General features: G+C 51.8%; 13 protein-coding genes across 13 annotated transcripts; 7 read left to right on the forward strand and 6 right to left on the reverse strand.

Moving 5' to 3' along the window:
- Positions 1–131: 131 nt before the first annotated feature.
- Positions 132–1,945, forward strand: M409DRAFT_65354 (uncharacterized protein; the record flags this gene model as incomplete). Its single annotated transcript, XM_033816470.1, has 2 exons — positions 132–255; positions 471–1,945. 2 exons carry the CDS (start codon positions 132–134, stop codon positions 1,943–1,945), a joined length of 1,599 nt encoding a protein of 532 aa, XP_033669945.1.
- A 908-nt stretch (positions 1,946–2,853) lies between these two features.
- Positions 2,854–3,291, forward strand: M409DRAFT_21066 (uncharacterized protein; the record flags this gene model as incomplete). The annotated part of the gene is made up of 1 exon (XM_033805684.1): positions 2,854–3,291. One exon carries the CDS (start codon positions 2,854–2,856, stop codon positions 3,289–3,291), a length of 438 nt encoding a protein of 145 aa, XP_033669946.1.
- A 28-nt stretch (positions 3,292–3,319) lies between these two features.
- M409DRAFT_21067 (uncharacterized protein) lies at positions 3,320–5,200 on the reverse strand (the record flags this gene model as incomplete). Its single annotated transcript, XM_033805685.1, has 5 exons — positions 3,320–3,459; positions 3,510–3,594; positions 3,640–3,928; positions 4,025–4,451; positions 4,501–5,200. 5 exons carry the CDS (start codon positions 5,198–5,200, stop codon positions 3,320–3,322), a joined length of 1,641 nt encoding a protein of 546 aa, XP_033669947.1.
- A 519-nt stretch (positions 5,201–5,719) lies between these two features.
- M409DRAFT_21068 (uncharacterized protein) lies at positions 5,720–7,315 on the forward strand (the record flags this gene model as incomplete). The annotated part of the gene is made up of 3 exons (XM_033805686.1): positions 5,720–6,361; positions 6,414–6,648; positions 6,705–7,315. 3 exons carry the CDS (start codon positions 5,720–5,722, stop codon positions 7,313–7,315), a joined length of 1,488 nt encoding a protein of 495 aa, XP_033669948.1.
- Positions 7,316–7,357: 42 nt separating this feature from the next.
- M409DRAFT_21069 (uncharacterized protein) lies at positions 7,358–9,514 on the reverse strand (the record flags this gene model as incomplete). Its single annotated transcript, XM_033805687.1, has 1 exon — positions 7,358–9,514. One exon carries the CDS (start codon positions 9,512–9,514, stop codon positions 7,358–7,360), a length of 2,157 nt encoding a protein of 718 aa, XP_033669949.1.
- A 1,025-nt stretch (positions 9,515–10,539) lies between these two features.
- On the reverse strand, positions 10,540–11,525 carry M409DRAFT_21070 (uncharacterized protein; the record flags this gene model as incomplete). The annotated part of the gene is made up of 3 exons (XM_033805688.1): positions 10,540–11,229; positions 11,284–11,352; positions 11,418–11,525. 3 exons carry the CDS (start codon positions 11,523–11,525, stop codon positions 10,540–10,542), a joined length of 867 nt encoding a protein of 288 aa, XP_033669950.1.
- A 571-nt stretch (positions 11,526–12,096) lies between these two features.
- Positions 12,097–13,449, reverse strand: M409DRAFT_53019 (uncharacterized protein; the record flags this gene model as incomplete). Its single annotated transcript, XM_033812246.1, has 2 exons — positions 12,097–12,259; positions 12,317–13,449. The coding sequence occupies 2 exons, from the start codon at positions 13,447–13,449 to the stop codon at positions 12,097–12,099; spliced, it is 1,296 nt and encodes a 431-aa protein (XP_033669951.1).
- A 1,755-nt stretch (positions 13,450–15,204) lies between these two features.
- M409DRAFT_65359 (uncharacterized protein) lies at positions 15,205–16,931 on the forward strand (the record flags this gene model as incomplete). The annotated part of the gene is made up of 4 exons (XM_033816471.1): positions 15,205–15,253; positions 15,306–16,368; positions 16,423–16,600; positions 16,683–16,931. The coding sequence occupies 4 exons, from the start codon at positions 15,205–15,207 to the stop codon at positions 16,929–16,931; spliced, it is 1,539 nt and encodes a 512-aa protein (XP_033669952.1).
- A 1,170-nt stretch (positions 16,932–18,101) lies between these two features.
- On the forward strand, positions 18,102–20,266 carry M409DRAFT_65360 (uncharacterized protein; the record flags this gene model as incomplete). Its single annotated transcript, XM_033816472.1, has 4 exons — positions 18,102–18,125; positions 18,413–18,720; positions 18,775–19,769; positions 19,827–20,266. The coding sequence occupies 4 exons, from the start codon at positions 18,102–18,104 to the stop codon at positions 20,264–20,266; spliced, it is 1,767 nt and encodes a 588-aa protein (XP_033669953.1).
- A 567-nt stretch (positions 20,267–20,833) lies between these two features.
- Positions 20,834–21,358, forward strand: M409DRAFT_21074 (uncharacterized protein; the record flags this gene model as incomplete). The annotated part of the gene is made up of 1 exon (XM_033805689.1): positions 20,834–21,358. The coding sequence occupies one exon, from the start codon at positions 20,834–20,836 to the stop codon at positions 21,356–21,358; it is 525 nt and encodes a 174-aa protein (XP_033669954.1).
- Positions 21,359–21,941: 583 nt separating this feature from the next.
- On the reverse strand, positions 21,942–22,559 carry M409DRAFT_21075 (uncharacterized protein; the record flags this gene model as incomplete). Its single annotated transcript, XM_033805690.1, has 2 exons — positions 21,942–22,372; positions 22,427–22,559. The coding sequence occupies 2 exons, from the start codon at positions 22,557–22,559 to the stop codon at positions 21,942–21,944; spliced, it is 564 nt and encodes a 187-aa protein (XP_033669955.1).
- Positions 22,560–23,060: 501 nt separating this feature from the next.
- On the reverse strand, positions 23,061–23,915 carry M409DRAFT_65361 (uncharacterized protein; the record flags this gene model as incomplete). The annotated part of the gene is made up of 1 exon (XM_033816473.1): positions 23,061–23,915. One exon carries the CDS (start codon positions 23,913–23,915, stop codon positions 23,061–23,063), a length of 855 nt encoding a protein of 284 aa, XP_033669956.1.
- Positions 23,916–25,203: 1,288 nt separating this feature from the next.
- M409DRAFT_21077 (uncharacterized protein) lies at positions 25,204–25,977 on the forward strand (the record flags this gene model as incomplete). The annotated part of the gene is made up of 1 exon (XM_033805691.1): positions 25,204–25,977. One exon carries the CDS (start codon positions 25,204–25,206, stop codon positions 25,975–25,977), a length of 774 nt encoding a protein of 257 aa, XP_033669957.1.
- Between the last annotated feature and the right edge of the window lie 420 nt (positions 25,978–26,397).

Here is a 26,397-nt window from a genome sequence, read left to right on the forward strand (position 1 = left end):
GGGTGAGTTCTAAATCCACATCATCCACACTCGGTCGGCTATGCGGCACCAAAGCAGCGCTGCACCAACTGCATAAGGTAATAGTTGAACCTTTACCGCCACTCTACCTCTCTCTAGTCACGCACACGCAAATGGAGATTCCATGGTGCCTCCAACTCCGAATCTTGCAGCTGAATCAGCTTCGGCTAACATGGCGTTCTCTGATTCCACCGACAGAGCACTCCCCTCTGCATGCCCATCGCCTGGCTCTTCGCAGTACGACAGGCCTGAACGACGTTCCTGAGCGGTGATGGGAGCAGCATTCGATAGCCAAGACGATCCTGAGCCCGAGAATTTTGATAGGGACATTAACATGAATCCAGGGCAAGAAGATAAAGACATTGTTAACCCGCCATTCAACGAGAAAGATTCAAGAGAAGACCTAGCCGATGGAGCAGAACAACGCCAAGTAGAAGACGAGGCACCGCCAGCAGACCCAAACGACGAAGCCTTGGTCAATCGTCTCATTGAGGATGACACACCCTACTCAGTCTTTACCACCTCTCAGAAGCGATGGATCGTCTTCACAGCCGCCATGGCCAGTTTCTTCTCGCCGCTCAGTAGCTCGATCTACTTCCCTTCAATCACGACCATTGCCCGCGATCTAGGAGTCGACACGACCCAGATCAACCTCACGGTGACGCTATACTTGGTCATGCAAGGTGTGTCTTCTCTTCTGGTGGCTCCTTTCTCGGACAATCTTGGACGACGACCTGCTTACATCGTCTCCTTGATCATTTTCATTGCAGCCAACCTGGGACTTGGACTACAGAACAGCTTCTTGGCTTTACTCCTCCTACGGATGCTCCAGAGCTTGGGGGCTTCGGGCACGATATCTCTCGCGCAAGGCGTCACTGGAGACGTTGTCACATCCGCCGAGAGAGGCAGCTACATCGCATTCGTTTCGATCCCACAAGTCGCAGCTCCCGTGGTTGCGCCTATTCTTGGAGGGCTTCTGGGACAGTACTTAGGCTGGCATTCGGTCTTTTGGTTCTTGCTGATTGCTTCTGGAGTCTTGGCCCTCGCTCTTGGAATGTTCTTACCTGAGACTTGTCGTAAAGTCGTAGGGGATGGATCGTTACTGAAGCCAGTCATAAACATGAGTGCCTGGGATGCTTTCAAAACATTTCGTGCGAAGAAAGACCACGAACAACGAGCCCCCATTCCACTCCACAGTCAATATAGACTTGGCGACATCAATCCGCTGCTACCCCTGAAAGCATTCCTGGATGTCGAAAGCGTCATTGTCTTGGTCGCCAGTGCTCTGATTCTGGCCTGCATGTATGCCATGGGGACAGTTTTCTCGGACATATTCGGACGGCTTTACGGTTTCAACACATTGCAAGTCTCGCTCATGTTCATACCGCTCGGCGCCGGTGCAATTGTGAGTGCCTATACGACCGGCAAGCTCATCGACTGGAACTATCGAAGACATGCACGCAGGCACAACTTGCCCCTGACGAGGAACCGGCAGTACGACCTTTCTGACTTCAATATTGAACGGCCACGGCTGGAGATTGCTCTTCCGCTCATGATTCTCACCGTCGTCAGCACCATCGCGTTTGGATGGGTCACGAATCAGAAAGTCAATCTGGCAGGACCGATCATCGTCATCTTCATTGCAGGCTACGGCTACTCAGCAGCATTCCAGACTTTGAACGTCCTAATGATCGATGTGTACCCCTCGAAACCTGCTACGATCACGGCCGCTGGGAACTTAGCCAGATCAGAGATAGGAGCTGCCGCCAGCGCTGCGATAGCCCCAATGATCCAGGCAATGGGCGAAGGGTGGGCATTCACAGTCATCGCGTGTATTTGCCTAGCATATACGCCACTCTTGCTCCTAGTCATGGTGAAAGGCATGAAGTGGCGTCAAGCAAAACAAAAGAGGAGCCAAAAAGGCTGAGATACTGGGGATTGACAAAACAAGAAGACCTAATACTCGGTGTATTAGGTGAAGACAGAAAGTGTTTTTTCATGTCTTACTTTTTTTCCGCCGTCGATTCGATTCGGTCGTTTCGCTCGATCGTTTCGTTCGGTCGGTCGGTCGTTCGTTTCGTTTCGTTTCGTTCCTCCGTTCGCAATCCTTACATCATGCAGTCGTCTAGCCGCCCGGATTCGAACCCTCGTCCAACTTAAACCCAACCCAAATTCCAACTCAACCGCTGCACCACTCCACCACCACGCCGGTTGACTCTGATTCAACGGAGGGGTAGTGCTTTAAGAGATATATGAGGGTATAGATTTGTTCTGCCGAAGTTGCGGCGAAATCTGTCTTTAGCGTGGGCGCTAGGCTGAATGGGGAAGGAGCGCGCAGAGTGGTAAACACATGTGGTGCTTCTGCCCCAAGCTGTTCGATAACTGATATACTCTCACTGTCGCAGTTGTCGGCCGAGAGCCAGTCTTCTCCGTTTGTCGACGACGACTCTCCAGAGAGCACATCGCCCAACATCAGGCGCCTTCTGGTCATTCTCTGCTGCGACGTTCATCCCAGCTGTCTAAAGTTATTTCCGGGATCAATTGCATTTCCAATCACGAAGGAGACGGCGATAGAAGGAGTTCAGAGTTGGATTGTGCACCGATCAAAATGACGAGGTCGCAAAAAGTGGCATGTGTTCAATGCTGACTAACGACACTCAGCGTTGCCCAAATCGAGCGACCACATGCTTGGAGAAGCCTAGTAGCTCCGGTCTGACAAAGCTTTACGCCTGAATAAAACGCAAGTGCTAACTACGAATTTACAGCTCTGTTTGAACCACCACGTTATACTCTGAACGAAGAATGACCCGCATCCGAGACAATCGAAACGAGAACATGAGCAACCCAGAAGGAGCAGCGAAATGGGCAGCTGCATTCATCCAAGATTCCTGGAAGGATGTTATGATCGGCGAGGCGACAGAGGCCGCGATGAAGGAGACACTTCTAAAGTACACCACTGCTTCTGTACGCTGGACCGTCGACGGGGAGCTGCTGGCGGTGGATAAGCTGGCCAAATATTGCGCACAGCTTCGTGGTCGAATGCAATCTGTCAAAGTCGAGGTCCATGATCTGATCACGGAGAAGCAGGACGGCTACACGAAACTCGCGAATCGACATATCTGCTACTTTTTGCGGACGGATGGGAGCACTGTCAGTAACGAGTGTTTCCAAATTATGAAAATCGATAATGATGGCTTAATTACCGAAGCTGTGGAGGTTGCAAGAAACTTTGATGATAGCAGAGATGGAGACGGAGAAAACAGCCAAGGCTAGCATGTCTGGTCTGTGATGCTGTCGTATTCTATCTGCTGGAGCCAGTGTTCTCCGCAATTTTCAGGCACTGGTCGATAACTCTCGCGGCCGCGATGAGTTCTTCGTCTTGGAAGCTGCGGGCGACGAGCTGGATGGCCATTGGGGCTCCGTGGATGTCCTCACTGCTGTCTGTTGGATGTTAGCAGGCCGAAGACATATGTTGCAATTTGTTCACATACACTTTCTCTTCCAGTCATTGCTGGCCAAGGAGTCTTTATCTATTGCTTTATCCGCTTTGCCCACTGGGATGATGATGCCCGGGTACTACTTCTCGTCAGCAAAACTCAAGATCAGTACAACTCAACATACCTGTAGCAAGTTCCAAACCAATGTGTAGGGAGGAATTCCGAAGGTATCGTGCGGCACGGCCGTAGTCTCAGCACCAGGACACAGGATAACGTCCAACTTGTTCTGAGCCCAAAGGCTGTTCCAGGAGGCTTTGTACTCTCCGGCGTCGACATTTATCTCGAACAGATCGTCCATTGAATAGCCGTCTTCTTTCTTCGTCAAGGTAGGCCCTTGCTTAACAAGCGAAGGGATGAGTGGCTCCCCGCCGTTCTTGATGTGTTGCATGGACGTACGAGTATTGTCCAGGGACCTAGATCAGACGTCAGCTTGTCCAAAGCGGCAGATCGAGAACATTTTTCTTGCTATTCGATACTATAAATCGTGGCTGTACAACTCAGAGACTCACCAGTAGTCAGTACTAAGACCCAATGCAATATCGAGAGGCGGTGTCTGCTCTAGAGGGATCACCTCGTGGCCAGCGGCCGCCAGAACGTTCGCGGCAGATTCAATAGCACGGTGAACCGGTGGGTGAATTGGGAACTTTGAGTCTCCTTGGAAGTATCCAACCCGCAGCTTGCTTGGTTTGATATTGGCCGTCTCCGAACGCCACGGGTACGCAATTGCAGTGGCATCCCGATCCCAGGGCTTCGTGTCCACAATGCTGCGGACGAAGAACTCCATGTCCTCGAACGAGTTTGTCAAGGGGCCAGCACAGGCCGGGAAACCGGGCGATCCACGTCTCGAGACGAATGCTTGGCCTCCGTATGGGATTCTGTTTGGCGTGGGCTTGAACCCGTAAGTCCCGTTGACGAGAGCAGGGATGCGAACGCTTCCTGTGATTGTTCAATCTTTGATTATGGACTCTGTCAATATAGAACTTACCTCCAATATCTGTCCCGACACCGATAACAGAGCCACGCATGGCCACCAGCGCACCCTCGCCTCCGCTACTTCCACCAGCACCTAAGGACAGCCTGTGCGGATTCAGCGTACGGCCGAACGTGTTGTTGTCCGAGTCCGCCGTCATCATAGTCTGAGGAATATTCGTCTTGCAGTACAGAATAGCTCCCAGGTCGAGGAGCGTATCCACTAACGCGGAGTTCTCCTTTGCAGGAGGATGGTCCAGGTAAGAAATCAAACCCAAAGTCGACTGGACGCCGGTGTAGTTGAAAGGATCTTTAATTGAAATGGGTAGTCCATGGAGAGGTCCAACAGGTTTACCGTGCTTTGCCAGATATTCGTCGAGCCACTTCCCCCGCTTTCTGGCATCGTCGAAGAAAGTCTCCGTGAGACAATTAGTGAGTTGCTGGGCGATGGCCGCTCTCTTGCAGAATGCAACTGCAACATCTTCTGATTTGAGCGAACCGACTTGCACCACTTTGGCGAGAGAGACTGCGTCGAAATTCTGAGTTACCAGAAGTTCCTCCGGCGACAGGATGCCACACTTGGCCGGCACATCAAGCACACTTTCGTTGGAAGTTTGGTCGGCTTTGAGAAACTCTGCAGGCAGGAGCCATCCTTTCGGTATCTTTGCAAGATTGGCCTCGCGCTTTGCCGCTGCTTTCTTTTGCCAATACGACATGGTCGTTGGATAGTTCGATCGTTCCACGAAGCTGTCTTTGGGGAAAGGTTCACCAAATTGAACGAGCAGTAAATGGAAAACGACCGTGATGTCCTCGAGAGTACTGTACAGTATCAACAGAAACAACACCGTTGCTGCATTGTCGGTGATAGGGTGTGGTCGTTCCTGACCCCAGCTTATCAACCTAGGCGGACAGCTACGCCGCTTCCTTGGCCCCAGCGCCCCCGCTCCTTCCGCATTTAGAAGGCGCAACCGTGCCCCGCCAAGTGAATGGGCGAGGTGTGCGCGGTACACTTTGCCCGAAACACTTGCCGAGATCACGAATCAATCTCGAGCTTTCATACGCGCGCATCGCGTCTTTACGCGGAATTACACAGAGCACTCCGAGCTGCCGTTTCCTCAAGGCAACGTCCTCACGCAGCACGGCCTGGAATGTACTGTCTCAGCACGGATCATTTACAGACAAGGCTGACTTGAATCAATCTCGAATTAGCGGCAGTTCATTCCTGATCTGATACTATGGCTAAAACCAATGGCGACGCTGCATCAGAACATCGATCCACGGAGTATGGCCACGAAACAAAACACCTGACGGATCATGTCCAGCTTCTAACAGAACAGCTGAGACGAGACCCCGGCTTGCCAGTTACGAACTCAACAATTGCTCACTGGCAACAGCCGCCAAATCAAATATCTCAACATCAATCTGCTGACCTGCCAAACGAGACAGATGTATTGATTATCGGCTCAGGCATAACTGCATGCGGTGTGTCAAAACAACTCCTCGAACGGGACAACAGTCTTCGGGTGACTATTCTAGAGGCTCGAAACGTCACTTCAGGAGCAACAGGCAGAAATGGAGGACACATCAAGGCTGTTCCTGAGATTTCATATTCTGCTCTGCTTCCAGAGATCGGAAAGCAGAAAGCGCAGGAAGTTGTACATTTCACGTTAAAGAACGTGCAAGAGCTTTTGAAGTTAGCGGAAGGCCTTCCTGAAAAGCAAAGAGATTATAGTGAGGTCCGATCGGTGGAGACTTTGAATATCTTTACCGATGAGGAGGGCTTTGCGCATGCGAAAGAAGTAGTGGGCAGATTCGATGCGGACAACCCGGACTTGAAGGGCAGAGCGAGGATCATTGAGAAGGACGAGCTTGTTGAGGTGAGTCGTACCTAGTCATGAGACCTATCTACCTACTAACTCTAAGAAGCAGAAACATGGAGTTTTGAATGCAGTAGGCGGCATGGTTTCGGCAGCCGGCGCAGCGTGGCCGTATCGTCTCATCACAAGTGTCTTCGGCAACCTGCTCGATACGTGTCCTGAGCGATTCAGTATTGAATCAAACACTCCGGTTGAGTCGATCGAGTACAGTGCAGATACTGCGACGTATACAGCACAAACATCGAGGGGGCCGATAAAAGCTCGATATGTAGTACATGCAACAAATGGTATGGTAGTCAACCACACAATGACCGGCGGGTTTTGACTGACCTCTTTCCTCCAGGTCACGCCGGCCATCTGCTACCCGGCATAAGGGGAGCCTTATTCCCTCTCCGAGGCCAAATGACCGCCCAAACGCCATGGAAAGACTTCGGCGTGAAAGGCGGATCTCAATCATGGGCAATCCACTACGGCAAAGGTTTCGACTACATCACACAGAGCCCTAGCAGTGGTGAGATCTTCATCGGAGGCGCTTTGATCAACTCCGATCCGCTATTGGAAATTGGAAATCCGCGAGACGATGCGAATTGTGTCAGGTCGATTGCGCATCTTGGCGGTATCATGGATGCTACATTTGGAACGCCTGTACGTCAGGAGATTAGAGCTACTTGGACTGGGGTTATGGGCTTCACAGTAGATGGCCTGCCCTTGGTAGGAAAGTTACCGAATATGGCGACGCTACGTGAAGGCAACAATGAGTTCGTTGCCGCTGGGTACAATGGCTATGGAATGCCAAATGCGTATCTGTGTGGGAAGTATATCGCAGACCTGGTGTTGGGACGAGAGCATGCTGGCAGTGTGCCTTCAGCCTATCTAATTACTGAGAAGCGATTGAAAGAGATGAATCCAGCCATAGCGGCGGAATCGTGGATGCAGGCGTTTCAAAAGACGTAGTGTTGTCTCATACAATGCTTCGCGCACGATATGTCCTTAAAATCACTTTTCTGCCTTCCCAACCTGGATCTTGTCGACGGACATACTGCCCTCGCTGACAATCATCCCGATTGCACCTGATTTGTAAGTGTCATCCTGAGCCTCCAACAAGAGCTCATTGTTGACGTAGCCCTTCAAACGAGCACCCTGAACAGAGACCTCCACCTGGTAGGCGGTATGCGTGCTCCACTTGAAAGTCTTGCTGGCAAGGACATCTCTCCTCCGATCCGCAGCTTTGACCAGAGCAATCTTGCCCTTTGGCTGGAACAACAGTGCATACCAGCGATTGAGACCTCGAACCCGGACAGCAAGTCCACTTCCCGTCCTAGACATGTTGATGGTGAGTTCGTTAGCAGTGACACTGTAATCATGCCACTCTCGCGACCCATAAATCAGACTACCCTCTCCGAATCGCTGCGTAAGGAAGAATGATTGAGGCATGTATTCGATCCAGCTCGATACGTTGTTGAGCCACGTGAGCCTCCACATCGCGGCGGTCAAGGAAGCCAGTGTTGGAAGCGAAATGATGTTGTCGCTGGGTCTGACAAGCGTCGTGCTTGGAGTACCGCTCCAATCCAGGCTCTCCAGCCAAATCGTACCATCTGCGCGACCTCCCTCGGATGCAGGAACGGACAGACCTAGACCAATTTGCTGGATCGGTTGGCCATCGTAGTCATCAGGGATCGTCCATTCGATGACTTGACGATTGCCCGGCTGTAGTACAAGGGCAGGTCCGTGTTCGGTGGTCAATGAAATATACTTTTCGATCCTTTTCAAGATGAGTTGCACCGTGACTGCCGCGGTCGTTTTCGGGCATGACTTCACATAAGCTTTGACCGTCTGTCCAGGAGACAGCGTCGGGGATGCAAAGATGCTGTAATGCTGTTTGCCGCTGAGTTCGGGTTCAAGGGATACAGTGGTCAAGGTCTCTGGCGACTCGACACCAAGGCACAGGCCTCGAAGGCGAATGGCGAGGTGTGGAGTTTCGCCGTCATCCATGGCTTGCTCAATGTTCGCCAAGAACGGGTCTTTGGGTTGTTGGAAGCCTTGCACGCTGCCCGGCAAGGTGAAGTGGAATTTAGCTCCTTCCTTCGGAACTATCGATGGTTCGCCGACGAGTTTACGGCCCATGTTCACGAAATCGTAAGCAATAGATGCCATGTCATTGACAGCGTAGCCAGGGTCTGCGCTGGATACGAAACATCGATCGCTGACGGGTCCACGCCAGTTCGGTCCACCCTGATCAATACCGGCGAGACCGTGCATGATTCCCAAGAGGCAGCCGATGTTTCCTCCATTGGAATCGGTGTCCATTCCGCTTGTGACGGTAATGTAAAGAGCTTCATGGAACGATTGGCCGCCGTACACGAGGGCCAAAACTTTGATCGCATGATTTGGAAGGATATGACCGAATCCGAGGCCGTAATACTTGTCCTCGATCCTCTGACGGGTCTTCTCCCAGTCTTTGTCGATATCTGCCCACTCAGGGATCTCTGTGTATACGCGCGCGATCGCAGATGAGCTGGGGATATACTTGAGCGCCGTGCTGAAAAGGTGCTTCACGTCGTTTGACCGAAATGCTTCGGACTCCATGACAGCCCAAGCAACTGCAGCATAGATACATTCTCCACCATGGGTGACTTTTGCAGCGGCGGTAGCTAGTCGTGCTGTGACGTCCGGTTGGGCAGGAGTTGCAAGTGCCCACCCATCGATAAAGATCTGTGCACCAAGCTGTTCTGCTACGATTGCACCGTTCGTCTCAACTGACCCGCTATGCTCTCCAGATATGCCGCCAAGAAGATTGAGCATGGCTGTATGCTCAGTTGACAGTCCTCGCCCACCCCACCAGTAAGTAGTCCCATTTTCGACGGCATTGTTGAGTAAAGTGCTTCCAATTTCGTCGGATGTCAGGTCTGAACGATGGCCGTGTTCGTCAAATGCCGCACGAGGAACCATGAAAGTGGCAGAGATATCATCATCCACAACAATCAGCCTAGCCCCGCATTTCTCGTGGACGTAGTATCGCACATGTCCCAGTTCGCTGAGGATAGCTTCGCGTGGCCAGCCTTCGAATGGTCTTCCGAGGTATACACCGATGACGTTGCCTACGACGCCAGCGTAGACTCGTTCTAGATGGTCAGAGGGTAGTGGAGATGGCATTCTGAGGTGTGAAGAACGATCAAAGATGATGGAAACACTCACATACTCACTCATAGATATACTGCCTCTTCAAAGCGGGGCCGGAAGATGGCATAAGCCGGCAAGAGGCCAATCGAATTTTTGACCTGTTGTGAAGCAGACGAGGTGCTATGCAGGATGTTGAAACCGTATGTCAACTTGCGCCAGCTTCCGGTATGTGTGAATGGTCTTCACATTAGAACCGGATGGATCCCGGCTTAAGCGCCACTTGCTTGACCTCGTACAGCTGTTCCAATGGCCGTCGTCCTGGCACGTTCGAGCCTTTGAGCTGACCATGCAATTGGACATACGTACGATGAGTGCTGCGGAACCACACTGAGTTGACTAAGAAGTCTTCCATGTCCTGTCTGTGTACGATTTTCCAGCAGCCGTAACCTTCAGCCGCAACGCCCCAGGCTTCGAGAACATGCTGATTGCTGATGGCTTTTGATCCAGAGCAGGTTGAGAAGAAAACAAGGAGGTTGGAGTCGTGGGACGGCAGAAGATTTAGGCGGGGCCCGTTGTGACGCACGGGCCTCCGACCCCTACGCTCTTTCGCCTGAACTTCTACAGCATCTTATCGACCTACAATCACACTCAATCATCGCTTTAAAAGATCTCTTCGAGCAGCCGCCTCAAGCCTTGTATGAGCTGAGCCAGGAGGACGTTTGCTTGAATGCATTTTCATCTCCCGTCAGGCCCACCTATTTCTTGGAAATATTGGGATCCAATTGCGACTACTGAGATGCAGTCAGTTCTTGCTCAAAATCAGCTAATAAACCTTCTGTTGCACGAAAACGGCACGTTGAAAGTGTAAGTGAACGTTCATTAAGCTAATCTTCGTTCTTGTACATTTCTTTCAAACATGACCTACTTGCAGTTGTACCCTCTCTTCCCGTTACATGAAACCTGCATTGTCTTCCGATTCTGATGCTAGCCACCCTGTTTTACTCGTAATGTAGGATACATACTTCCATTACAGTACTGTCAACTAAATGCCTTTCATTTTAGTCTGTTCGGCGAGCGACAAACTCGAGGATTCCAACATCAGGGCCCATGAAGGCCGATTCTTTGCTGTCGACGCCGATATGATCCCACGTGCGGAGCCAGCACTGCGTCTCCCAGCGTGTACTCGTCGCCGCACCGACCTCTTCCCAAAGTTTCGCGAACGACTCAGGGCTTTGGACATACAAGGGCACGGTGAAGCCTGCTGGCACGACTTCTCCCGCATCAGGCTTGCCCATCTGATTCCCCACCACGAGCGAACCTGGTTTGGTGAGCGCCACCAAAGCGGTTGCACCACGGACTTGCTGAGCCCAAACCCACTGGTGTAGCACCTGCGAGATGACGATTACGTCGGTATTAGCGCGGAGTGGCGCAAACGCATCGCTTGATGCAGCGGTCAAGAAGTCAGCCTCGAGAAAGTGGCCCTTCCAGCGGCTACGGTCGTTGAAGAGCTCATAGCTCACGTCCCAGTGGCTCACGATGTCGATGCCCCACAGGTGTTCGGAGGAGGCGCCATCGTAGACGAGGCGGCGGAGATCATGGCCCACAAAGGTGCCAATGTCGATGATTGTGGCCCCTTCTTTGGCGCGGGTGAGGATCTCGGGGTATATTGGAAGCTGACGCAGCTGAGGCTTGAGCCAGCCGCCCGAGCCAGTGCAGGGATATTGACGGATCGCCCAAGCAAGATCGCGCTAAGGGTTTAATTAGCCCGGAGGCGAAAAGATACTGGCATGCGAAGGACTTACAATGCGATGGATGTGTGCGGATTGCTGGTCGCGAGGGATTTGGCTATACGTTTCGAGCAGCTCTTTGAGCTAGCAGAGAAGTCAGACCGTGTCAAACGTCCTCTTGTCGTCCTTGAAAAGATAACGAGACTAACATCGGGAGAGATACGATCATCGAGATTAGAGCGGTAGTATGGAACTTTACTTTTGTCTTGATGCTGCGCGTATGCCGGCTCCGCGTAGTCTGTCTTTGGGTCGGCCATGATGAGGTATGAAAAGGTCAAAAGGAGGGAATAGTGTCGGAAAGTAATAGCAAGTGGCAACAGCTGCTAGCTCAGTGCAAGACGCCTCTGAACAAAGATACAAAGAAGTGCGTCGAGCTACTTACTTGTACTTGGCCACTGCAGGAACCGACTGATACATGCACGTCGTTAACCTTACCTATTCCATCGTCTTACGTGTCGCTTGATGAGCCTAATCGAGGACGAGGCTCACGACACCGTGTCCAAATTCAGCCTCAGCTGTGCACACTCCCGATTCGTGCTCCAGTATTCTCATCAAAGGTCATCGAATTACAGATTTTAATTAGACACTTACGCTGCTTGAATTGTCCAAGTGCAATAATAGTCGGTGTAGAAAAGGAAGGCTCTTGTGAATGCCAAGGCTGCGTGACTGTCCGAGGTGCCATCTTGCCCAAATATGAGACATCGGGGAGACGAAAACAAGCGCTCAGTCCCTGCGACCGCACTATCAAATCTGGAAATTTCTCGCACGCCGCTGGCGAATCATACCAATGTGCCGGGAAAGACGGATCAAGAGACTCATGCTCTCACACTATTGGACTAGCTGGAACTCCATAACAGACAAAGCGCTTCCCTGAGGAGTAATGGTATTGACAAGTTTCAGCCTCGGGCCAGCCATTTGAAAGAGAATTGTCCAGGCGTATATATCACGCTCGCGGCCATTCAGCAGCGCCCACATTCCGATATCAGACAGCCTGTGAGACGGTAAGTTTCGACTCGCTTTCTTGCATTTCGCTCAACTCTCAACTCACCTAGCATCCTTTTCTTCAGCTTTTGTTACTTCTCCGGGACTCGGCAAGATACTGTCCATCACCAGTATTCTTGCCCCTGGCATGAATGCGGGCAGCAGGCATTTCAAAATGATGACGGCTTCTTGGTCGGAATAGTCGTGTAAGATCCATCTCAGCAGATACACATCTGCCGGATGGGTTTGCGGGGAGAAGAAGTCATGTACTGTAAATTTGATTCTTCTTTCAAAAGTCTCTGTGCTTTGATAGTCTCCCAGTCCTGCTTCGATGTCTTGTACGATGGAATGAATTCCAGTGTTGACCGCTGCCACTGCTCTCATGCAATGGCCCCCGCTACCTCCGATGTCCACGACAGTTGTTCCAGCAGTGAGCGACGTCCAATCGAATCCGTGGATGAGGTGCTCCAGACTTGACTTTCCACTCCCTCCAAAGAATGCCATCGTCTTACGGAATCGTTCTGCACGCCAAGGTTCTTGCGATGATTGGAAATCGAACATAGACATCTCTGTATTGAACGCCAGATTGAATGGGGCCTTGGTCCGCTCTTGGCTATGGTTCCAATGAGTAGCCGCAGGAGCAAGGCAAGATGCTGCTCGGAAGCATTCGTCTGTCAAGATTCCCAACGCTGCTTCTCCTTTGTCATCAGCCAGCAACCTGGAGTATCTGTTATGCGTTACATAGCCCACTGCTGGCTCTTCGAAGATTTCACAAGCCACCAGCATTCGGATAGCTCTTTGACATTGCGGTTCGGGAATGTCGGCCTTCGTGGCCAATTTTTTGAAGCTGACGACGCCTTCTTGTGGCACATGCTTCGCAAGATGGAAGTGGACAGCATACTGCAAGGCTGAAACTGGCCGGTGCGACTGTGCGAACGTGCATAAATAGTCTTTGGAGCCCTTCGCTGCATGTACTAACGACTCGCAGGCTGTTTGCAACTCGTATCGGTCGGCAGGCAGCAGTTGCGAGGCCTTGATAGACGCTTCCGGACGAGTCTGGCTATCGAGCGTGTGCGAGGCTGTGTTCTGTGTGTCATCCAGAAGCTCCAAGGCTCTTGTAGAGCGATTGATGTCACGAATCAATCGATGCAACTCTTCTCGTGTTGGCAGTCGATCCTGCGGCTGTAATTTATGAGACATGATATCTTGCTAACGTCGAGGATTTCACAAAATGGAGTGCAATCTCATGCAACAAGCGCTGACTGGGCCATGGAGATGTGGAAGTACTTAAGTTCCTCTCACGGCATCCTAAAGTTGACGCCAAGTTTGATTTCGCGGTGTTAGGAAAACTTACAAGTACCCATTCCTTCGATCCATCCCGAAACAGGGTATCTGGGAACGCATGCGAGCATTGCGTAAGCGAAAGCGAAAGTGTCAACTCCATGGGGGCCTTGTATGTATCAGTATTCGGGAGGACCTGTCTAAGCTTAGAAAATAGACTGTGGACCAAGTGCAGTGCTGCAGAATCTCTGTGTAATTTGTGAAATAACTTTCAGAAGGTCCAGGATGGTCAACGTCGTGTAGTTTTGTCACAGACACGGTCAGCCGCTACCAGGACTTCAAGGCCCGTGCGTACAGCCTTGCTTTTCCCAGGCAACGATGACTTCCAGCTCTTGCGCAAAGCGATGCGTTCCTGCACCTCCTGAACAGCCTACCCAAGGTTACTTGAATTCTATCACCTCGCCGCAAAAAACCTTTGCAGCGACTGCTTGCAACCCTGTCCAAGATTCTTGATCAATGCATCATCAGCTGGGTACATATTCTTTGCTTAAGACCAGAGCTGTTGGTAGGATCAGACGTACCCGTCCAAGGATCCTCTACGCGGAAAGCTTGAAGCCCACGCCTCTTTGTAAGCCTGCAGTATCCGCGTAGCTATAGCCAGTCCCAAATTGAAGGGCACGACAGAGCCCACAGTGTTGATGCGAGTTGCCATCTCGGATGTTGTATCAGTGACGTGAATGTATCACCAGTGGTAGCAATATTCAACGCCCGAACAACGGCACCAGAGCTGCAGCCTGATTTCTCCTTCGGTTGTCGCCAAATTTGCAAGCGTCCAAGCACCTAGAATGCACTGTTAGTGTTGTTTAAGCTATCGGCAAATGCATACATTGCATTCTTTGGCTTTTCAAGTCAATTCTTCGAGAATGGTGGCAAGGCTGCCTGTTCTTTTCAAGTGGAAGCGTACGGATATCGCGACTGGACTGATTTGCATTCTCTTCTCCTGCCAGATATTTTCAGAGGGGTGTGTTCTATTTTGTGCACCCGTCATACTTGTCCGGCAAATTGGATCAGATCCTGGCAGTGTGAGGTGGTCTCCGATCTGGATCAAGCGTCTCTCTCTCCACTGTCCAATCGCGAGAGGTAAGCTGGCTGATGTGGCTGCACGTTTCACTTTGCTATTCGATCTGTTCTACTACTAGAAGATGAAACAGTTATCGAGCTTTCTTGAGGCATGTGTGGCGTTGTGTAGCTGACCCCTATTTTTGCGAGTAAGTCGTCTCCCACACAGATGTGTTGCTGCGAAGACACGAGCAAACCAAGAGGATCAAGAGATGTTTACTGACCTCAGACATAGATGCGAGGACACCTGTGTCACGGTCTCCCACTAGAAAGATAGGCCAAGACTCCTTCAAAGCGGAGACATCGTAAGCTAAAAAGCGGCAGTTCCAATATGGCAGCTCTAACCCGTCAAGAGCTTCTTGGTAGCGCTGCAAGCTCTTCTGATTGGCGCAAGACTGCGGGACGAACCTCACTTGTCTAGACTGTACCATGTGTAGGTGAGGGGCATTGAGATAACAAGAGCAGTGCGTCAGGACGATATAGACACGACCAGCGCCCATCACGTTGAGTCAAATTTGCAACTCAAATCTACCGCTAGAACGACTTGCTGCTAGGATGGCAGATACGACACAATTCCCGCCTGGAACGCTGTATTTAGAGCGAAGTCAGTATTCACACGAGAAATTGAACTTACAACGCATGCTGATCCGACATAGTTCTCGACGCCCACAATGCAGAAGTCGTACTACATCCGATCCCAAGTACTTATGTGAACGACCCCCTGAACTGGCCGAAATGGTACAAGGCAGTGAACTTTACCCTTGTCTGTTACTACACTCTCATGGTCTTCGTGGCCATTGATATTGGAACCGTCATATACGGACAGCTCAATGAAGACCTGGGCATTTCGTTCGAGGTCTGCAACATATCTTTCGGTGTTAACACAGCTGGTTTGGCCGTCGGATGCATACTCTTCATTCCGTTCGCTCTCAAGTTTGGTCGCAGGCCAGTGTACTTGATGAGTATTGCAGTGAGCCTGGCCACTTGTATCTGGCAGGGGAAAATGCAGACGTCCGGAGACCTTCTTGGCTCAAACCTTGTTGCTGGCCTTGCAGGCGCAACTGCAGAGACGATCTGCCAAATGACGATCGCCGATATCTTTTTCGTGCATCAGAGAGGCGCCGCGAATGCTGTATACCTCTTCATGGTCAACGTTGGAGCCTTCCTCTCGTTGATCCCGGCCGGGTATATTGCGGCCTCGCAAGGCTGGCGCTGGATCTGGTGGTGGTCTAGCATCCTGCTGGGCATATGCTTGCTTTTGTTCTTCTTCTTCTACGAAGACACGAAGTACACTCCTATGACCTATGGCGTTCGACCTCCAGAAAACGGTGATGTCGAGGAGTCGTTTTCCGCGCCGGATGAAGATCTCAAAGGTCTTCCACAAGTGACGGCCACCAGCTCACGAAACTTGGACAGTAGTATCCCTCGAAAGCCGTATCTTCAGCGACTAGCGCTCGTCAACAATACACCTGGCTGGCATACTTTCTTCTGCCACACCTATCAGCCCTTCATCATTCTGGCCACTCTTCCTGCTATCACCTTCTCGGCTCTTACGTACGGCTCTCTTCTGGCATGGTTCTCTATGGTGGTAACCACATACAGCGTGTACTTCACCATGCCCCCGTACAACTTTGGGTCCGCAGGGATCGGTCTCATGAATCTTCCGCCCTTCATAGGTGGTTTGATCGGCTCGATATTTGCGGGCTTAGCGACTGACCGGTCTATCATATGACTCGCTAGACGGAACGGCGGAGTATTTGAACCTGAGATGAGGCTTTGGACCGCTCTACCAGGCGTTATCATAATGCCTTTCTCGCTGTTGTGGCTCGGCTTTTCGACGGCAGATGGAAACGCCTGGATCGTGCCAGCCGTGGCGCTCGGCTTCTTTGGATTTGGCTTCGTTGTTCTGGGAGATGTTGCTCTTACGTATGCCATGGACAGTTACACCGATGTGAGTAATGCCATCTCGACCGATTTGGAGATGACAGGTCGCATTCGATCATCCAGGCAGGCAGTGCGCTAACTGTCAATAGATTGTTGGAGACGCCTTCATCGGAATTGTTTTCGTGCGCAACGTCTTTGCAACTATCATTGCCACAACTCTGACACAATGGACCGATGGCATCGGATTGAAGAACGTCTTCATTATGGGAACCGTTCTCGGCCTCGCACTCTCGTTGTTGACCATCCCGATGATGATCTGGGGCAAGAGGTTGAGAGTATGGACCAAGGATCGCTATGGTGTTTACGCTGCACGACAGTATGCCTCTAGAGCAGATTGAAGGATAGCGGGTTCCTCACATGCATCTATTCTTGAGGGGCATCCTTCCGCCATCTTGACACTGCGACAATCAGCTACCCGAGATTCTCTTGGGTCAAGTCGAATGTACGTCTACCAGGCAGATCTCGAGAATTGCTTTCTCGTCACTTTTCAACTTCTAGACGATGTATATTCCGCGGCACGTTGGGAATCCTTGTCACTGCACATCTAAAGTTTGCAAAGGTATGTCGAAATTAGCGAGTTGAGAGGTGTTCTACGAGTCGGGCGAGGAGGAATGCGTGGCAAAACCATCTGCGGATTCCAAAGCCTTGGAATGGCCATGCGAACGCCTCTTGCCAAGTGCAGAGATTGACGAGATGCCGTGACCAAGAGATGCCCAGCGTGGCCAGATGAATTTTGCCACTGCAAGCGAGGTTGTCGTCAAGTAGTATGGGTTGAAGTTGATGGTGCCAGGCAATTGTGGGACCATCTTTGCATTTGAAAGCGAAGGCCGAGGCCAAAGAACTTCGTCCCAGGTTGCGAAAGAACGAGACCATGGGGCTGGGTTGTAGCAGGTACGATAGCATCGTTCCAGCTAACAGAGATGCCAGGCTTTCACTATGGCCATCTGCTGGGGCATACTGCGACGAGCCCTCAATGCACCGCGGAAGATGGACACTCGACCAGTTGCCTCACACGCGCGTCATGGCTGAAAGCTCGTTTGCATCCAAGGCGGTTACTCGGCCTGAATCATTTCGATGTATAAGATGCTGGCAATTCCTGCTACGCCATTCGCTGATCTGCAGGCGATGCCGACCTCGTGGCAATCCCATGAAGACAAAATTGCCTAAAGAAGAAGCTGTGAAGTGAATGACTGCATCCAATCAGAACTAGTAACTTTAGCACGTTGCTAAAGCACTGGGTCTCACGCTTGGACGGGCCGTGCCTGTCCCGTGCAAGGCGAACCAAGCTCTTGGAAAAGAGCGGGCCCATGTGGTTGACGGCATGGCTACCAAGAGCCTAACTTTGCCTCAACTTCATCTCTTGCCTTTACAGAAGAAGAACTTGCTCTTCGCCAGAAACATGGTGCTCTGCAAATATCGCACGTCTCGCTCTGCAGACATGTTTGCACTCGATTATACCGGCTCAATCTGGAATCTTTGCGTAACACAAAAAATCCAGCTGCGTATCGATGACCGCAGATCTCTTGGTGTTGGTCTTGGAAGCCAAGACATGCCCGAAGAAAGAGAGGGGTCAAACAACGTCGTGTACTTGTCCTCGTCGAAGGCTTGGAGTCTTGACCTGTGGTTGCCGCTTGTCGCAATTGATCGATGCCATGCCCGTGGCCTACGAGGCTGAAGAAAGCGGCTGCCCAGGTCTAGAGGATGGCTGGTATATATAACAGTGCGTACACTCCCTGGTCTGCGATCGCTTGCTCAACACGCTTTCATCTTTCCTCTTTCCGCAAGGATGCTCGACTTCCTCGTCAACACGCTGACGAAGCGTCAGTCGTCGGCAACTGCCCGCTATGACTGGATCCTCGCCATCACCTTCATTGCATACCTCTTCAGCGCTTTTGGTAACGGCGCCAACGATGTCGCAAACGCATACGCCACCTCCGTCGCCGCTCGCACGTTGACGATGCTGCAAGTCGGATTCCTCTCGGTCTGTACCGAGTTCGTGGGTGCCGTTGCTCTCGGCGAGCGAGTCACAGATACCATCAAAAACGGAATCATAACAATCGATCGTTTCGAAGGGCGTCCTGGAGTGCTGATGCTTGTTATGGGCTGTGCAGAAGTTGGCAGTGCGAGGTAAGTGCAGTAGCGGCCGGCTTGGTCTTTCGATGCTAACTTCAATGATACCAGCTGGCTCATGTTCGCGACTGCCAAGGGTATGCCAGTGTCAACCACCCAGACCATTGTCGGGGCTTTGATTGGTGTCGGTTTCGCTTCCCAGTCTGACATCAAATGGGCCTGGGAGAGCGGCAGTGTTTCGCAAGTTGCAGCCTCGTGGGCCATTGCGCCGTTGATCGCAGCCGCCTTCAGCGCCATAGTCTTCGCCACGGTCAAGTATGCCGTTTTGGAGCGCAAGGACAGCTTCAAATGGGCCATGCGATTGATTCCGGTCTACTTTGCCGGAACTGCCGCCATCCTTGCCTTGTTCATTTCAATCGAAGCTCCTGGATCTGACATCGATGCTCTTGGTGGCGGTGTCGTGGCCGGAATCATCCTTGCCGTCTTCTTTGGAGTTCTGATTATCTGCTACATCTTCTTCATGCCATTCTTCAAACGCAAGCTCATCATGAAGGACCCACGTGTTCGGATCTGGCACATTCCCATGGGCCCACTTCTTCTCAAGGACGATGTCAAGCTTTACTTTCCAGGGAAAGGTGAAGAGTACGTCAAGAACTACTACGAGGATTCGTATGGAAACGTCACCGCCGGCGCAAAGGACGACGGAAAGCTCGACGAGATTGTGAACCGGAGCACAAACGACTCCTCGACTCGCGACGACTCTCCTCCCAACACAGACACCGAGAAGGGTGCTCATGAAGCAGATGTTCTTGCTGCCGCCGAGAATACAGAGGAAATGCAGCGTCGGCGGTCCAAATACGTCTCGCCCTACGATCGCTGGATAGTTCCCGTGCAACACATGTGGTGGTCGAATCCCGTGAAGTGGTGGGGATGGTTCAAATTCCTGCTACTGCGCGGAGTCTTTATCGACGCCATTACCCACGACTCGGCCCTGCTTCGTGCTATCCATGCAAAAGCGCATCGGTACGACGTCCGCGTTGAGCATCTTTGGACGTACTGCCAAGTTGTCTCTGCAATGCTTATGTCGATTGCTCATGGCTCGAACGGTGAGTGACGCTAGGTGGATCTTGTCGGGATCTGTCGAGTGCTGACGTAGAACACAGATATTGCCAACGCTGTCGGCCCCGTCAGCGCCTCCTACAGCACATTTAGGAGCGGTGTCGTGGAGACCGAAGCTGACACTCCAATCTGGATCCTCGTAATTGGTGGCCTTCTTCTCGGATTGGGTTTCTGGTTCATGGGATACCATATTATTCGCGCCCTAGGCAACAAGATCACCCAGATGTCGCCAACTCGCGGCTTCTCGATCGAGCTCGGCGCTGCCATCACCGTCCTGATGGCCTCCCGTCTTGGCCTGCCAGTATCAACAACCCAGTGCCTGACTGGAGCGGCTCTCGGCGTCGCGCTGATGAACTATGATCTTGGAGCTGTCAATTGGCGCCAAATTGCTTTCATCTTCATGGGCTGGGTTTTGACCTTGCCTTGCGCAGGTCTGATCTCTGGCCTGCTTTGTCTGATGGCTTTGAACGCTCCGTCGTTCTAATGCTGGCGGCAAATTGATGGCGATGTTGGTGTTTTGGAAGTCATCTCAAGAACTTGGGGCGTGATCGAGCGCTGGCCATAGTTGCTTTGGCCCATATTGGATCGAGAGATTTCTTCCTTTTGATGATCTTCTTTTCGTCTCGCATTGAAGTGCCAGGTTCCTTCTTCTCGCAGCGTCTCTACCTTTCATCTCGATGCTGGAACGAGGTTATACGAGGGTGCACGTCATTTGCGCTCTGACGAAGGTGAAGGTTGAGTTGAGAGGCGGTTTCTTTGGAGCCGCATGTACAAGCGTAAACCTTACCGCTCTTCAATCAATACTCGGTTAGTCCCCGTGAATTTTGCCAATCAACTTGATCCAACATGCAGATCGCCTCGGCGATCTTTGTAGAGCCTCGGACAGGGCTGCGAGTAGAGTTTGGTAGGGAACATAAAGCAACTACTGGCGCCTGCTTCTTGCGAGGTATTCTGTAGAGACAGTCTTGTTGCGGAGAGAATAAAGTTGCAAGTCAAGGCCGAGAAAAAAACACAGCCTGATTCTCGCGGACCTACAGACATCACAGCCATCATGCGCGGACTCTCAGTCCTCCTCCTGGCTCCTTTGGCCCTAGCAGGGACGATTGCCAAACGCGACGCACAAGCAGTTTACGACGACATTACCGGAATCGACACTGCAGTCCGCCATTTGACAGACGTCCTCAATGCCTACAATGGCGGCATTCGAGAATCTTCTCCAGTCTTCAACGCCTCACTCGCCGTCCATGCCATCAACAGGAAAGGATTCGCCGACGCCAACGCTTCTGGACCATTCTCCTCTGCAGACTCCAAGCGGATCGTCGACCACGTTAACGACTCAGTCGGTGTCTCGATTCCCCAGAGCGTGACGGTAATCGAGGCGAAGAAGCCACTATTCGACGACGCGCAGCTCACGAGCTTGGTCAAGGCCACGATTGATCTCTTAAAATCCGACCACGAGACTTTCTCTTTGGCGACGGGTGCAAAACTGAGTGCGGACCAGATTCTATCGGGTGCGGTCGCGGCGGGAAAGATTGATGCTGTTTTGCAAGGTGCAAGTCTGTATTACGCACTCTGAAGGACTAGCTACGTTCCTATCGTGAAAGAAATGCAGCTGGTATCAAGTGCGAAACGCTCTCAAACAGCAATCAAGCCAAAAGCAAAAAGATCCATGAAATGAGCTAGACTTGTAGGCCGACGCCGATGGCCAAACTCCTCCTGCCTCATCGACGAGCTGAGGAAGTAGGCAGGTCTTCAACGTGCGTCTTTGGGTATTCTGATCCACGATTTCAGTCTTGATTCACACTGATCCGTCGTGAAAATGTCGCCCCGCTGATCTTCGGAGACGCGAAGCGTATTCGAGGCCTGTATCCTGGACAAGAGACGGCCCCCTTTGCTGGGTGTCAACAGCATTATCTTGAACCCGATGCTGTCTTGTCTGTTGCATGTCCTCACCAGGTCCTCAAACATGTCTACCAAGGCGTCAAGATTCTCGTTGGATGCCAGTTGTTCCAGCAGCCGCACGTTGTCGATCAGACAGAAGACTAGACCGAATGACGACGACTTTACCAAGTGTTGGAACAGACTGCAGAGGTAACTTAAGTCTCGAGACTGCAGGTAACGGCGGTGATCCTGGAAGCTCGTGTCCTCTCTCCAATCGATCAAGCTGCACCTAGAACTATATCGGCCGAGGAGCTGGAATAGGAGGCTTCGCAAAACCCTGGTGACTGGCCCTCATCGGACTGAGCTATGTCTTTCTCGATGAAAGTAGCAATGGTGACCTGCCCATACTTTTTCGATAGATTTTGGTAGAGGTTCGCAGCTGCATACGACGCCGGAGAAATCTTGTCGGTTGTGGCAGGTGGCACTACAAGCAAGAACTGAGCGGACCAACCTCCCCACCATGAAGAGAACCTGAAGCTTTCCAGGAGACTCTTCGTGATGTCGCCCTTCGGATTCAAGATATTGGCAGTCTTTGTGTAGGCCAGGGCGATTCTGTCAGGGTCTTGTGGTGGTAGCCCAAGCATTCTGCGAATGTAGTCTTCCGACAGACATTGAGTTTGAAGCATGGATTCAAGTTTCTGCGCCAGATCTTCTCTACGGTAAGCCTGATATTGTCAATGAGTGAAAGCCGTCATCGACTTACCCAGAATGCTGTCGTGCTGCTCTGCTGCTTCTTGTAGCGCGGCCATGTCAATTTCTTCTGTCTGTGTCTCTGCCTTTCCTTTCACTGCGTTCCCGTCGTTGGGAGTTTGAATCGATTTCTCAGAGTCGTTCATAGTAGCCTGGCTCCGTTCACCCGGCCTTCGTATTCTCCATCTTGGTCGTTTGAGCGAGTCGGCCATTGAAGGGATGCAGAGTTTTCAGGTACGGATTTCAAGGGATGTCGGGAAGTCCAGGCTGCAAGTATGGATCTCAAGGGGTGTTGTGAGGTCAAGGCTGCAGGTAGAAAGATCGAACTTTTATACCTCCTTGAGCACAGAGCAAACATTGCACCAAAGCAAGCGTGGTCACACAGGAAGAGTGCACGCTACTCGAAGACCTCATGAGCGTTCTGACAGGCGCCATCAGCAATCTGCACAGCAAGCTAGCAATTATGTGTCTCCGTCCTCGTCACACGGACCTAGCAAAACACAAGGACATCAGCATCGGAAAACATTAACTCCATTGCTTGACAGTGTTGAACCTGCCTACTCGATCAAACCACAGATATATCCCAACAAACGTTGCATTCTGCGCAAAAGTCACAACCTCTTTCCCAAGCCTCTCCCCCCACCCACTTAGTTCTTCCTGACGACCCAAGTCACAATCTCCGAGTCCGCGAAAGTCCCGCGCTGCAACTTCCAGCACTCCTCCTCCACGTCAGCCACCATCTTCTCCAACTTGGTGGCACCCTCACTACCAGGCTCCTTAACCCTCATATTCGCAATCCACTCTCGCACAGCCAAGAACGTGACATCCTGCTTGATGGTGACGTACTCATTCGGAGTCCAGACCTTCTCGTGCGCCATCAGCGCACCACCGGCTTCGGAAAAGCGGGTGTGCAAGTTGGGCACCCAGTGGTCCTTGAGGATGTGTGCTTGATTGCCCGCGGGACCACGGATCGCAGCACGCAGAATGTCGAGTTTTGGGGCAGAAGTGTTGGGGTCCGCGCACACGACTTTGTCCGTCGATGGGTCGTATTCCTGCCACTGCAGGTACCCACCCGGTTTGAGCAGTTTCATCAAGTTGCGAAGAAGAGGCATGGGATCGCCAGACTGGACGACGCACATGAACAGGCGGATATTGACGACGTCGTAACGGCCTTGCAGATGCTGCGGGATGTCGGCGAAGATGTCCATTTGGGAGAAGGTGACATTGCTCGGCCACCATTGCGTAGGCGGAGTTTGGGCAAGGCTCAGATCGTAGGCTTCGAGTTTGCTACCCACTGGCAATTGTTTAGCGACCTCGAGGGACCAGATACCGGTTCCGCAGCCAATGTCGGCTACCAGGGCGTTTTGAGGAACGGCGACCTTGGAGTGCAGGTGGTAGCCTGTGGAGCAAATGAAGAGCTGGTGTTGGAGGTTCAGCCGAGTCGAGGCGAAAGCGTCTCTGTTGAAGGGGTACCCTTCCTTGTCCGTGCTGGATGTCGACATGGTCGTCTCTGGCTTGGTTGCAGGTTGTTTTGGGGGAGTGTCGCCGCCGAAGAGTCTGTCGCGATAGAGATTCTCTTGGTTGCGGGATGGCATTGATGGTCGGGGTCAAGTGGGTAGTTTTGTGCAAGTTTGATATTGAGCTTGCTATATCGGTGCTCGCTTGAGTGGGTTTGCCATGTGCAAGGCCAATGTCTTCAAATACCTAGCGGACAATTCGACCGCCTGAACAATTGCTGGGTGCCTGAAGTGGTTGCTATGCATTGTTCTCGATGCCTAGTTCCACCAGTTCACCAACTCCATCATGGATCAATGGCGCTGTCAGTGCGCAAGACAGAATGGATGTATACCATGGCTAAATCATAAAGGAGCGCGGATGAAACGGATCCGTAGGCCGAGCAACGACGGCATTGGGCCTAGAAAATCTTGTTCCTGCATCATTAGTGGGTGGAAAGTTGATGCCTTAGAGGCAAAGGTTATCGGATGTTACGATATGGCTGGCTTATGTGATGGCCGAAAAAGAGCTGCCTTGCGAAGCGGGCTTGAAGGATCTTTGTTTACATGGCTCGTGCGCTTGTCTCAGGGATGACCTCAGCCCTTCGCCAGGACGTTTTACTGTCCCGCCTAGAGCCTCACATACGGTGTCGACATCTGCTATACCGACAATCTATTCATTGTTTTAGCAGTTGGCGTTGTCTGGAATTTTTCATGTCGTGATGAATCAAACGCGACGCTGGTCCGGGGGGATTTTGATCCTTCGGGTCTGAACGAATACCCGATATACCCGGCTCGATGCAGTGGCACGGCTGCCAAAATCCTTGCTCTGTGGCTCCTGACTCTGGAAACATGGACATTTTTCGTGCGGATCGCAAAGTATTCTCTTCGATATCGGGCTTTCAGAGTTATCAGTTGTGTTTGAGGATGATAGTCCAGGAAAATATAAGAGGTAGCGGAATGGAGTTCCCACAGTTCGATCGAAACCTGTACAACGTGCCATCAGCGCTGAGTTCGTAAAAGGAACTTCCCAGGTCCCCAACGAAGATTATCAACCAACATGAAAGTCCTCATCATCGGATCGGGTCTCGGCGGACTCAGCCTCGCGCAATCACTTCGCCTAGCGAAGATTTCGTTCGAGATATATGAACGTGACAACACGCCTTTCGATCGACCACAAGGGTAAAGGTTGCATCTCGATGCCGATGCTATCAATACCGTGCAGGAAGTGCTCAGTCCAGAACTCCAGATGCTGTTCAAGGAAACCTCTCAATTGACGAAACCATTCACAAGCATCATGACGCCCGAGCTGCGGGTCGTCAAACGTCTGCTGACCAGGGACGACCTGGGAAATGGCGTTTGGCCGACCACAGAGGATGAAACACCAGTGCACGCCAACGTCGACCGAGCTACTCTGCGCCAGATCCTACTGTCCGGCCTGGATGACTCGATCCATTTTCAGAAGAAGCTCGAGCGATACGAGATCAATGCCGAGAATAAGGTCACTGCCTACTTCTCGGACGGCACCAGCGCCACGGGATCGTGCCTGGTGGGAGCTGACGGAGTCAATTCGCATGTGCGTCTTCAGCGTGCTCCCAACCTCGCCACGATGGATGCAGGTATTACGGCCATCTATGGCCGCCTGCCGGTCGACGCTGTCAAGGAGATGGGTCCGAAAGAAGCTGTCGAGGACATTTTTCTTATCGCATCGGACGAGCGTAAGGCTTTCCTTGGCCTAGGATCTGTTATCTTCCCAACATCACCCGACGAGGCTGCAAAAAAACTGGGCCTAGGTGTCGAGCTGCACCATCGCGAAAGCTATGTGGTCTGCCTCGTCGGTGGCCGTCATGAGTTCTTTCCTGAAGACATACGCAAAGCCACATCGGCTGAACTCCAGAGAATAGCTGCGGGTCTCCTTGGTGGATGGTCAGGCAACGCCGCTGCTCTGATTCAGGCGGGAGGCTCTGAGTCGTTCTTCGCTGTTCGCATGCGCACAAGTGTGCCGAATGCTCTCGACAGGCCAGTCAACGTCACACTGCTGGGAGATGCAGTCCATTCGATGACTCCATAGCTTGGCCTAGGAGCCAACTTAGCAATGCGACACGGTGCTTTACTTGGACGACATCTCAAGAGATTGGCGAATGGCGAAGGAAGCCTGGCAGCCGAACTTGCTGCGTATCAGACCAGCATGGTCGAATATGGATTCAAGGTCGTGCGTGAAGCGGCGGAGATTGGTCGACAGAGGATGGATCAGAATCGTTTGGATGGCGTCGCGAAGGCATGATGGTGTTGATGCTGCGAATGACTGAAGACAACATCTCAATCACTCCTAGTCCATCTATGCAAACAAACGTTCCAAGTTGCTTCGTACCACATATGAGTGTTGCTCGACGGTAGGCAGCGAAAGTAGAACCTTGACCCATAACTGCTAGTCAATCCATAAGAATGTCCATGTCGAGCCTGTTGTGGAGAAGAGGAGGGCGAGGGCGAA

This window comes from Zasmidium cellare (assembly GCF_010093935.1).
Source record: "Zasmidium cellare ATCC 36951 unplaced genomic scaffold M409scaffold_11, whole genome shotgun sequence".
NCBI lineage: Eukaryota > Fungi > Ascomycota > Dothideomycetes > Mycosphaerellales > Mycosphaerellaceae > Zasmidium > Zasmidium cellare.